The sequence below is a fragment of the Sinocyclocheilus grahami genome, unplaced genomic scaffold (assembly GCF_001515645.1).
Source record: "Sinocyclocheilus grahami isolate Dianchi unplaced genomic scaffold, SAMN03320097.WGS_v1.1 scaffold99.1, whole genome shotgun sequence".
Taxonomy (NCBI): Eukaryota; Metazoa; Chordata; class Actinopteri; order Cypriniformes; family Cyprinidae; genus Sinocyclocheilus; species Sinocyclocheilus grahami.
In genome coordinates, this window is record NW_015505278.1 from 583,597 (window position 1) to 596,333 (window position 12,737).

The 12,737-nt window shown below is 36.8% G+C and overlaps 1 protein-coding gene across 4 annotated transcripts in view; it reads right to left on the reverse strand.

Moving 5' to 3' along the window:
- Nucleotides 1-1,250: 1,250 nt before the first annotated feature.
- LOC107588138 (phosphatidylinositol-binding clathrin assembly protein-like) overlaps nt 1,251-12,737 on the reverse strand; it is a 75,840-nt gene continuing 64,353 nt past the window's right edge. For 3 of the 4 annotated variants that reach the window (XM_016276148.1, XM_016276149.1, XM_016276146.1), the window contains 7 exons: nt 11,478-11,594; nt 11,167-11,197; nt 10,915-11,065; nt 9,440-9,463; nt 7,520-7,576; nt 7,295-7,411; nt 1,251-5,942 (listed from right to left, as the gene is read on the reverse strand). In XM_016276148.1, the coding sequence (XP_016131634.1) occupies nt 5,928-5,942; nt 7,295-7,411; nt 7,520-7,576; nt 9,440-9,463; nt 10,915-11,065; nt 11,167-11,197; nt 11,478-11,594 (512 nt within the window). In that variant the 3' untranslated portion in view covers nt 1,251-5,927. The remainder of the gene's footprint in view (nt 5,943-7,294; nt 7,412-7,519; nt 7,577-9,439; nt 9,464-10,914; nt 11,066-11,166; nt 11,198-11,477; nt 11,595-12,737) is intronic. The other variant, XM_016276147.1, reaches the window with a different exon arrangement.

Sequence of the window (12,737 nt, forward strand, 5' to 3'; positions counted from 1 at the left end):
GCATTGTAGTTTGTTTCTTTGTATTACTTAAATGTCAACCTAGCTGAAACTTTAAAAATACTAATGTGGTTTATTTAAACTGATTCTGAAAATACTGCATTTTTGATCTTGTTCTAAGATGGAGCTCAGCACTGAACAGGAGTTGTTGTCTTTATCTTGTGAAATTGGAATAAAGAAAGACTTAAGACATTTACATTGAGCATTTTATTTATTTGTACATTAAAATATATTTTGGTGGAAATATCAGTAATTACAAGCTGGTTAAAGTAAATAAAGTTGTTCAGTTAAAAAATTTCTGATTGTCGTAATTAAGTGGTTAAAATTAATTGGCTCAACAAGATTAAGTTGTGTACAAGTTAAATCCACAAGATAATTCAAATGAACATGATTTGATCTCATTGGTTGGAGATTAATTTTGCTCTTTGGTTCTATTTACCTAGATTAAGTTGAGATAACATAATTCAAATGCGTGGAAATGTGTGTCATAATTCGATTTATTTTTTTGAGTGTGGTAAAAATGCTGTTTTACATTGTTGTGTTCTGTAACAGCTAGGGAGCTAGGTTAGAGAAACAGATCCACAGTCAAGGTAACAGCACAAACTGAGAGCAAACTATATCTTGGAACAACAAATAGGCACAGACTAAAATAGTAAGGCAATGCAATTAATAAACTGCAGAAGGGAAACCTTGAGGAATGGAGTCAGATACAATTCCTGACTGTGTAGAATAGATTAATATTAATAGATGTTTAGAGTCAGCAACATGAAATCTGTTAAAAATGTCCTTTATTAAGAAACCGGTGAGAGCGAGCGTTAAATCCATTTATTCACAAGGCAATCACTCATGGTTCAGGTTAGAGGCTTGCAACCATAAATTTTCTTCACAAATACAGACACCAAAACAGGGACTGAGACAGAAAGAAAGAAAGAACTTACAAAAACTGACTCGAGCAAAAATTGCGAGAAGGAATATAACATACCAGATCAGCACAACCAACCACTGACAAATCATAAACAGATATACACAGAACCCGTCCATCACTACGACAACAACTGCTTACTAAAAAACAGCACCATATTTAATAGAACTTCGCAAACGTTACATGAAACAGCGAAACTTTCCCAGGCATGTCAGATACAAAAACATGCAAGAAAACGGGTACAAATTATAAAGCGATCGAAAGAAAATGGAGGTACATACGACAGTTCAAGAGAGACTGGTATCATAAGATATAAGTCAGCAACATGAAATCTGTTAAAAATGTCCTTTATTAAGAAACCGGTGAGAGCGAGCGTTAAATCCATTTATTCACAAGGCAGTCACTCATGGTTCAGGTTAGAGGCTTGCAACCATAAATTTTCTTCACAAATACAGACACCAAAACAGGGACTGAGACAGAAAGAAAGAAAGAACTTACAAAAACTGACTCGAGCAAAAATTGCGAGAAGGAATATAACATACCAGATCAGCACAACCAACCACTGACAAATCATAAACAGATATACACAGAACCCGTCCATCACTACGACAACAACTGCTTACTAAAAAACAGCACCATATTTAATAGAACTTCGCAAACGTTACATGAAACAGCGAAACTTTCCCAGGCATGTCAGATACAAAAACATGCAAGAAAACGGGTACAAATTATAAAGCGATCGAAAGAAAATGGAGGTACATACGACAGTTCAAGAGAGACTGGTATCATAAGATCGTTGACTTCAACCAGTGCTGTGTGGTTCATGAAGCTCACGGCGAAACCAAAGGTAGTTGCAGATGAAAAGTCAATGAAGAGGGTGTTTGATTCAGCTTTAGTTACAGATTACAAATTTCACAGATGACAACCAATACAAGCCTTCTACCAGACTTGAGAGAGTTGATGTACAAGCACAACCAGACATGTCCGATTCCTTTCCCCAACGGTACATAATGAAAAAATAGTGACTGCACAATGTGGTTGACCTTCAGATGAGTAGAGCAAATGGTTAAATAATCTAAACCAGATTTGGTTACTTAGTAACTAATGGAATCAGATTGAATGCCTGGCCACATAGTCCAGGAACTACCTTAATGTCATGATAGGAAATGGTCTACTAGAGAGTAATTTGAACTCTCACAGAACCATTTTATCTAACAGTTGAAGTTGATCTTAAAACAGAAGATATACAAAGAAACATTGGTTGATTTTCCTGTTTCTGAGTCCACTGTCAAAAAGTGCTACAAAGAAAAATCAGGTGGTTCCTTTTGCAGTGAAACTCGTGCAATAGATTCAACAGTAATCACACTGACAGACGCAAAAACAACACAACACGTCACTACACAAATTTGACCAGGTATTTAAAACGTGCGTTCATACTGTAAAAACCCTGCATTCTGGGCCGTGAGGCAGACATGAAGTGCAATTTCAAGAGGCCAGAGAAGAGAAAACAAAAGAACCGGACATCAGGTCATCCAAAATGAACTCGAGGGCAATGATCTTCCAGACAATGACAGACAAATTGAAACTAAACAAAAATAACCAACAACTCAGGAATGAAAAGGGACTTTATTTATGTGAATGAAAAGCAAACAAAAAATGAAAGACAAAATAAAATAAAAAGTTAAACAATCCCACAGTTTCTGCTTTTTATTTTCACCATGCTGAATAAATTCCTTATGGTCTGCATAAATAAATTACAAAAAACACAGTGGGGAAATCAGCATAAACATGGAGGTTGTGTTCTCTCTTTTTTGGCATTTGATGATAAATGGATAAAAAAAAAAGTTGCTGCATTGCTCCCCTGGGCTGATACATGGGGATGATGGCGCTCCTACTGCATACATATTTCTAAACATACTGCATATATCTTTGCAACAGGAAAATAAGGACAAAAAGATGCTAATAAGAATGTAGCAGACAGATAACCCACCTAAAACAAAATCATTAAAGCCAGAGAAGCCAAGACAGCTCCATGACAGCCCAAAGGTGAAAAGGACCCGAACAGCAAGCATCCCCACCAGAGGTCTGAGACGTGTGGCACACGCTGACACATTGATTCTGAAAGGCCGCTGCTGAGCTGAGTATTCCAGGCCAGCTAATGAGCCCAGCCGAGACGTATAAAATCAGGCTAAGTAGTTCAGAAGTACACTGGAGTTGGCTGCTCTTCAGTCTGGTCGAGTGCTCTAAAATAAAGGATGGAATGTAGAGCGGTGAGTCCAATACACTCAAGACATTTGCTTTGTCTGCACAACTGCCCCATAAACAGCAAACAAAGGACAAACTAGCTGCTGTTTATATAAAAGATGACAAACAGCAACCACAAGGAGGAGCTGTGAAAGCAAGATCATAGGGAACGTTTCTATGCATAGCAGGGATTCTAAATAAAAATGAATGTTTGCTACTTGAACGCCTCAACTCAGCAAAACCAAGTAAAGAAAAGCCTTTGGTGTGTCAGAGAAAAAGTGGTCATGACCCGTAGCCAGTGAAACAAGTCGACAAGCCTATAGGTTATCCGAAAGCACTACTCTCATAGGTTGCCAAAGAAACTTGCATCTGAAGACACAGCCTTCACCGCAGGCTGGGCTGCTAATGCATGCAGAGCTTTTAATAATACATTTTAAAAAAGACAAAATATGACTAAGAGAAGGAAACGCTGTGCTCATCGACCTGTGTCAAGGACCAGAAACTGGAGATTACCATGGAAACCCCGGCTCATGATAGCACCCTTGTACATCTTGAGATCTTTCACCCTCCCTGAAGCTCACCATCGTACATTTACTCTCTCACTCACAAACCAAGCCTCCTGTGAGTGGATAATAGAAGAGATCCTAATTAAACGGCATCGCTCCTCAGTGCTCTGTTACCTTACAAACCCAGCGAGAGCATCAACATTGAATAGCCTGCATGTAAAAAGCTTTCAGTCTGAACCTGCTGGACCCCTTGACGGCGCTCAAAGGAGAATAAACTCACAAGCTTGTTAAGAGATGCTCAATAAGGAATTAGTAACCAACTCTTGCACTCACACAGAAATAAGCAAGCAGAGAAACATGATGCAGATTGTTTCTACAAAAGGAAGGGCAGGCTGTCACAAAGCACATATTACAGCAACAACATGAAACTTGCTGTGATGATGTCCAAAGCAAAGACCACACAAAATCAGACTTATTCACCCTAATGGAACTCCAAATGTGTATGATTGACTGAGGAAGGATTATTGTTTGTTACCAATAAATCATTAAAAGTTTGCATTTGTGTGCGCTTACATTATGAAACCTTGCCAGCGATATGTAGTGATCATTTAAAAAAAGCAATAAGCCCCATGAAGCTGTAGTTTACAGTGATTTTAGAACAGCTAAAAAGCCTTGTTAGGCACGACAAGGAGTGGAAATTCTAAAATCACTCTAAAATCACTACGATTTTAAAATCATTGTAAACCACAGCTTTTTGGGGCTCATTCATCATGGCTCAACTACAACCACAGCATATCTCCACTGACGTTCTATCAGTCCATGCAGAATAAAAACGAAACGCTATCACTAAATCTAGCATGAAGAAACAAAGCAGGAATTATGGGATGATGTGAAGGCTGAAGTGGAAGCCTGCTCTAGAAAGGGTTAAAGGGATTTCAGGAGGACCAAAAATGCTTTGGCTGCACAAGCAAAAATAAAGATACCCTGTTAACAGTGCCCCGTATTCTGAAAAACATACTAAAAATAGATTTTAGCTATTGATTTTGGTTCCAAAGTTGGCAAACACAGATACGCACATCCTTTAGAGAAAGAGTTCGCTTATGGCATTTCTCGAATCACAAAAGTACATATTTTGGCAACATAAAACAGACCATTTTAATTCATGTCATTTCCTGAAATAATAAAAATATATATATATAACATGCTTTCTAGAAAAAAAGATTAAAAGACAAAGGACTGAACACCCTGTACCCTTCTCCAATGCTCCCAGGGAGGGTGGTACATGTGGCAGTGGGCTCAGAGTGTGAGATGTAGTTGTAAATGCGTGACATGTTTGCACACAGGTTAACACAGAAGAGCAGGAGCAGATATGTTTATCAGTGTCCTTGGAGTGACAAAACAAGGTGGGAGAGGCCAGTGAGAGGTGGCTCTTCATGTGGCTCACGTAACACCAATTTGTGTGCGTGTATGTATGTGCAAGACCACCATCATGTCTGAAACAGAAACCCTTAAACCAGTATAAACAATGACGGATTGACTAACCGTTTTGAACAGTAGCCATCAGTAACAGTAACACGTTATTTGTTAACATTCTAGATATAAGAGACCAGCTCAAAGTTATATATTATGTTACACATAAATGCATGTGTAAAGTGCTTGGGGGTTCAGATCACCTTATATAAGAGGTCAAATTCTTTCCTTGTTCTGAAATGAGAAGCCAGGGCATTGTGTTAATGAGCCATTTAAACACGTTTATGATCTAGCAACCTGCACCGTTCAGGGCATTTATTTTGCCATTCACTGCTTTCCTGAACTCAACATAGGCATCTTCGTAACAGAGCAAAAAATGACAGTAACAGGAAGTCCACTGTGTTGGACTTTAGATCGAATTCATATTATGAAGTTAAAAAAAAAAAAAAGAAGAAGAGTGCTCTGTGCAAGGTAATTTAATATCTGCAATAAAATCTACGATTTCTATGATGCATCACACCTGCCAGTAGACACCGTGCCCCAGGAAAGAAATGAACCTCAAGAGATGAAAAATGACACACTGTATGCGCTCTCGTCTGTGTGTGTGTGTGTTGGGTAAGCCGTTTCAGACAGTGAGGTAAGCATTCTTGACACAAACACATTCCTTTCAATATGCACACTCTTTCTTTTTGTCTTGATCTCCTTTTATTTGGTGGTAGTCGGATCCTCCTCTCACTTGCTTGTTGTTCTTTTCAGCCGTCTTGTTTGGCGCTCTGCTTAAGTGCTACTTACATGAACTGCATCTGTAAAAAGACACACGAAGAGTTATAAATAAGGAAAACAGCACTGAATCGCTCAGTAATGACCGTGTGAATACAGCAGTAGAGAATGTGCCCTTGCCACAGGCAGGGAGCTGTGTGTTTTTTGTGTGTGTGATGGGGATGTTACAATATTGCAATTCCAGTAGTTAAATGCAATACCAGTTAAATTAGCTGATGAAATCTGAATACTAGTGAAATTTGATGATTCCCAATACTACAGCAAAAACTAATATGCTATTTAACTTAATTTAAAAAGTTAAATAATATGATAATTTATAACAACATTTTTAAAGTTAAATAATATAATATTAATACTAAGGCTGTCAATCAATTAAAAGATAAATTAATACGTTTTCTGTAATTAATCATTATTAAATCACGCCTAACATTAAAATCTGTGATCATACATATACTGTCACATTAAATCTCCAAATTAATATGAAAAAACCATAAAGACAGAAATGTAAATTTTTTTTCTTTACAATTTTAAAGGCCAGTATCATATTTAATCCAATATTTATACTGTTGCCTCTATTAAATGGATTTGATGGATTTTACTGCTGTGTGTAAAATTAGTAATTATAGCCATTCAACATTATAGTTATAATTGAAATCCAGGCCTACACTGCAAATTATCAGACTGTTTTTATCTTCTTTTTTTTCTTTTTTTTACAATTACATATTTAAAATATCACAACAAATTTTAATTCAGGTGAACTTAATGTGCTATCAAATCTGTTTGAATGAGAGCTGTCAGTTCATTTTTTACCACTTATTTTGCACTTTTATTTTCCACAATAAATATATAATAAACATATTAGAAAATCTACTTCAAGAATAAAAAAGATGCCGTGTTAATTGCATTAATTATATTTAACATGTTAAAGAACAAATATTAATCACAGAAATAAACAAGTTATTTTCCCACCCCTACTTAATACATATGCAAAAAATGACATATAGCCTCAAAGTATTCTTAATTAGGTAAATATTGCTTCAAAAAATTGCAACAGTAATAGTACAAAAAAATGTAACAGAAACAGAAGTCTTTACTGCATTACTATTAAAACAATATTAACATCAAGGAACTATTAATACTGTTAATACTATTAAGACCAATTTAATCCTGTGTAAGTTTTTTGTTTAATAGTAATGGCATAAATAGACAGTAGGTGGTCTATTGTGCTTTCAATGTTAAGTTTCAGTATATTGAAACTGAAAGATAACTACAATACAAAGGTTTGGTGCATTAGTGCAGTGTGGTATGGATTAAATGCATGTGAGGCCACTGTGTGTGATAGTGGATTAACGTATGTGTGCGTGTGCGTGTGTACCTGGGCTCCAGGGATGGGGGTGAAAGGGTTAGTGGGTCTGAGAACAGGCTGGTTGTACAACATGGGTTGTTGGGTTATTACGGGAACCCCTCCCATCTGTCCCAGCTGAGGAGGGACCTAAAATCACCCAAATACAACAATCAGCATTATTTTCTTTTAGCTATATTACCCATTTAATTCATTTACACAATATCCATGTAGCCATTGTAAGGTCACAATACTCACCATTCCATAAACAGGCACTTGAGGTGTTGTCATGGGAAACGCCATGTGAGCAGGAGCCTGTGAGGAAAACAAGGTTGTAAATCAACCATCACTGCACTGATCAAGTGAACGACACACTCACTGATCAAACAGTAGTGTACTCATTCAACAGAACTGTGCTCACTAATCATGTCTGGTTCATTTAAAGAGCTTGTTTAATTACACTCTTTTGTACTCATGACAGGTCAGGTGTACTTAAACTCTCCTGCACGGATTTCTGGGCTGGTCCATTCAACACATGCAACACTGAAGCAAAACAATATGACTCAAGGATTTGACATGTTCCTAACACTGAAAAATTCACCAAACAATCAGTAAAAATTTGTTTTTTTAAATACATTTGGTCTCAGTCAAATACAACAATGCATTTCAGCAACTCAGTCGTTTTACTATACCGTTTAAGGACGCATTTAAATTGATCAAAAGTGAGAGAAGACATTTATAATGTTCTAAAATATTTCCATTTTAAATAAATTACTTTCTTTTGAACTGTTCTCAACATTGATGATAATGTGAAAAATGTATTGAGCACCAAAATCAACATATTAGAGCGATTCTGAACGATCATGTGACTCTGAAGACTGGAGTAATTGCTGCTGAAAATTCAGCTTTGCCATCACAGGAATAAATGACATTTTAAAATATATTAAACTAGTAAACAGTTCTTTTTAAATTAGTATTACACAACATTACGGTTTCACTTTTTTTTTTGATCGAATCAGTGCAGCCTTTTCAAAACACTAAAAAAAAAAGAGAAAAATCTTACTTACCCCAAACTTTTCAATGGTAGAGAATGTCTGAAATGATTGTCCCTAAAACACTGACTTACCTGAATAACTGTCACTCACTTAAAAGCCTAAAACCTTATTTTACACTATTCTGAGCAGCATGGATGTATTTGTTGGCACATAGCATGTATACATCTGTTTTGAATCGTAAACAGGTTACGTAAAATGCAGCCCCCAAACGCACACATTTGCACAAGTCAAAGCTCCAAAAGATGAATACATCAAATGCTACAGAAAGGGCATGAGAGACCGAACAAACATCTATATGTCACAGGGAAATCAACATATGACATTTACTGTGTTTTATCAGCAATAGAGAAGGTGTTAGAAGTTACAGTAAAGGCCTATTCACATGGAGTATTCAAACTATTCTTTTTAATCTCAAGAGTACATGAAACATAAAAAGCCACTGTGGTAAACAAGTTCAAGCTAAAATACAAGTTCCCAGTTCCTGCAATTTTGCAAATTTCCAGTTTATTCCCATAAATTCCCGTTAATTCCCATTAATTCCCATGGAAAGTGTCCAGTCTTGAAAATTCCCAGAATTTTGCCACCCTACATATACATTCTGCTATGATATGATTTGAAATATGATATATGCATACCGACAAATTACCATATATATAAACAGTTCTACTATTATTTATTATTATTAGGTAAGGATGCAACAATATCTAAAGATCTGTAAAATAATGCTGACATTTTTAAGGTTTTTAAATCTACACTGAAAAAGGAAGGGGGGGGAAAAGTTTAAATAAATTAAAATGAAAAATAAAACACCTCACAAGATTATAATTTGACAATGGTTTGTATTTCACTTTAAAGCACAACCAGAGTGTTTTTCCTTTTCATTCAGAAACTCTTCCAAGTAACTTCCAAGTAACTGCCCATTTTCACCCACAATTCCCATTTTCACAACTCAATTTACTGAAAACGTAACACACTGACCAAATAGGTGAAGATAGAAATCAAAAAATAAGGTGTGAAAGAGAGGGAAATGGGAGTGAATAAGAGAAATAATATGTAAGAGAGAATCGATCCATCTTAAACGATACTCAAGATAATAGAACCGTCAGTTATTGGAGGTACTTACATAACTAGTATAGAACATTCCAGTCTGCTGGGTTAAGCACAAGAAAGAAGATAGAGAGAAAGACAGAAACATACAGAGCAGATAGAGTGAGGAGAGTTGAAGACATCAAACACGAGGAGAAACAGGCCAGAAAGATGCGGACCACAGAAAAGGTGGAAAGAGACAGAAAGAGAGACATTGAAGGTTAGTCATTCACAGACATCTGCTCTCTCTCAACTCAAGCAGTTCAGAGGTCAATCTACTCTGAACGCCCTAAGAGAGAGAGAGGAGAGGCCATAAACACACGTAAACAGTGAAAACTCCTCTCCTTCCTGCCTCAGAACAGACTAACATATCACCTGCCTGACTGGATCAATACACACAGCTTGAGAACAGGAAGAAACACGCACACACTTATATTTCCTGCAGCTACACAATATAGAACACAATAGTAAAGATGAACATGAATTTTTTTTTTTTGCCATCTGAATACTAGTGTATGAAATCTGGATATTTGGTGTAAATTGAGCTTTACAACAGATGGATTGCTTTGGGTTTATAAGTTTAAGAATATTTAAATTGATGTTTTGTGTGTGAATGAGAATGTTTACATATGCAAGAATGTCTGTATATAAAGTAAGGGATAAATGTACTGTTATCCAGTCACAGGGTGAACAAAGTGAAGGCCCCTTCAAACCCAAAAAGTTGTTTATTTTGCTACAATGAGCAGCTGACTGATCATTAACCTGCATCACTACAGTACTAATAAGTAAATGGACATGAAATATTAAGTGCACATTACTGTTATGTGAGAAGAAAGAGTCTGCAGAATGATATGAGTGACAATAAAAATAGCACAGAGATGAAGGAAATCGGTTGCCTGGTCAATTATACAGTTTAAAAAAACTGACTGCAGAAATCTGCAAGTGACCACACGGAATCAAGTGTATTGAAAATAATATATTACTGTTTGAATATACACTAAGAAATTAAAACTTTTCTTCAGCAAGGATGCTTTAAATTCATCATAAGTGACTTTTACATTGTTACAAAAGATTTATATTTCAAATAAATGCCGAACTTTCTATTAAAAAACCCTGAAAAATATATATGATGGTTTCCATAAAAATATTAAACAGAACAACTGTTTTCAACATAAATAGTAATAAGAAATGTTACTTGAGCAACAAATCAGCATATCAGAATGATTTCTGAAGGATCATGTGATCTTGAGTAATGCCTACTGAAAATTCAGCTTTGCCATCACAGAAATGACAAAAAATTTAACTTCATTTATTAAAACAGAAAACCGTTATTTTAAAATGTAATAATATTTTACAACATTACTGATTTTACTTTATCATCAAATAAATGCAGCCTTGGTGACTTACCAACCCCAACATTTTGAAAGATAGTTCAAGTATATTTAGATGACTGTATCACTATGTGTAAGTGAGAGTGTGCATCTAAGTGTGTGTGCATGTGTGTGTTCTTACCAAGTGTGGCACGGGCATGGCGACGGGTGGCATGGCGGCAGGTGGCAAGGGGGCTGGGCTCCAGGCAGTGGTGCTGCTCATTGTCTTTGACTGCCAGTTAGTGCCACCGGTCAGCTTCCTCTCTCCAGGCTGAGTCCACAGCATATCAGACCTGCATGCAAACACATGAAAAGAGAGTCTACACACTGCCTCTATTTACAATGTGAAGCTCACAAGGAGCAATGATTTAGATAATTAAATGTAAATCCTCACTTTTTGCCTGGTATTCCCCCAAAGTGCAGGTCTAAAAAGAGAGCGGGAAAAAGAAACAGACCGTTAGAACAGCCCCACGTCAGCGTAATACTGGAAGACTTACAGCATTGGAGACCTATTCATTTCCCCTAAGCTGGGTTTAATTCATCTCTGTCCAACATGCACACACATAGCGTATAGCACCATATGGCTGCTGACTCTCTGTTCAGTAGAGAGGCACAAATGCAATTTGAAGGTCAGTGACTTATGACCAAGTAAATATAGAAAGCCACACAAAAAGACCAATAATGCTGCGAGGGAGAGGGACTCACTGCCTACGAGGTTGGCCAGGGACGAGTCCAGGTCATTGGCCAACAGTTTACTGGCTGTATGAGGGGGCATGACAGGTGCCTGACTGTGAACAGTCACCGCGGGCTTCAGCAAGTCTCCTAACAGACAGAGAAACAGAGAAAATATTATTCCATTGATTAAATATTATGAGAGTGACAAACCACTTATTTTTGCTGCAGACTGACACCTAACCAGAAGCGACACATCAAGCAACCAGCAATTAAAGCTTTTCTTTAGATTTTTTTTGCTGCTGACCTATTTAAATGAATATCAATTGGACTTGACTAAACCAAATTCGCTACTGTGTGTTGGTCATGGTTATTAAGGTTAGCTAAAAAGGATCAAATTTAATCTGTACAGATGAACAGCGGTGTCAGATTAGTACTCCGTATTAGTACTCTGCAAACAATTTGCAAAAACTGCTGCACGATATGACATCCATTGAGAGCATATTTGATGTTTAATGTAGTTATATTGAGTTGTGATGCCATATCGTGCAGCAGTTTTTGCAAATTGTTTGCAGCTGGAAACTTGTCACATCAGGTCTGGTTAGGGCATAAGTATTATAGAGCAGAGAGACAGGTGTGAGACAAGAGAAAGCGTGCTGCAGTCCTGCTGATGTTTATAATGATGCGAGCAGCGGGGATGAGCCTCTGTGAGGCCACTCACGGCATGACAAAAGACCCATAGAGATCTAGAGCAGAACATAAGGTCAGAAAGAGAGGAACCACCCTGAGATCTAAGAGGGAATAACAGAGGTCCTTAATGAAAAACTGGAAATCGGTCATCCCCTTTTTGTCTCATTCTTCTCCTTATGGAGGCAATAAAGTCAACATGAAAGCAAAATAGTGGTTCTTTTTAATTTCTTAATACATGCTTCTAGGCTTATTGACGATGATTAATCAGTGCATGATATTTCAAAGAGGAAAAAAGTCTTTGTAGTCTGTAAAATGTAAAATGTAATAACTCTCAGAAATGACTTTTCTTTCCTTTCCTTTTTATTTTGCCGACATATAGGCCACACAGGCTACTGATTAAATGTTAACCAACAGCTATTTAGACATTGTTTTTAGACGAACACAGACTTTCTAAAATCTAGCCAATAGTTATCACAGTACTTCCATGCACTCAAAAGTGAACTTGACCTTCAGCATCCACAATTTTTTTTTAATCTTTTCTACAAATAACTGCAAACTTTCTGCCTTGTCTCCATTTTTTAAGGATTGCCCAATCACAATCCA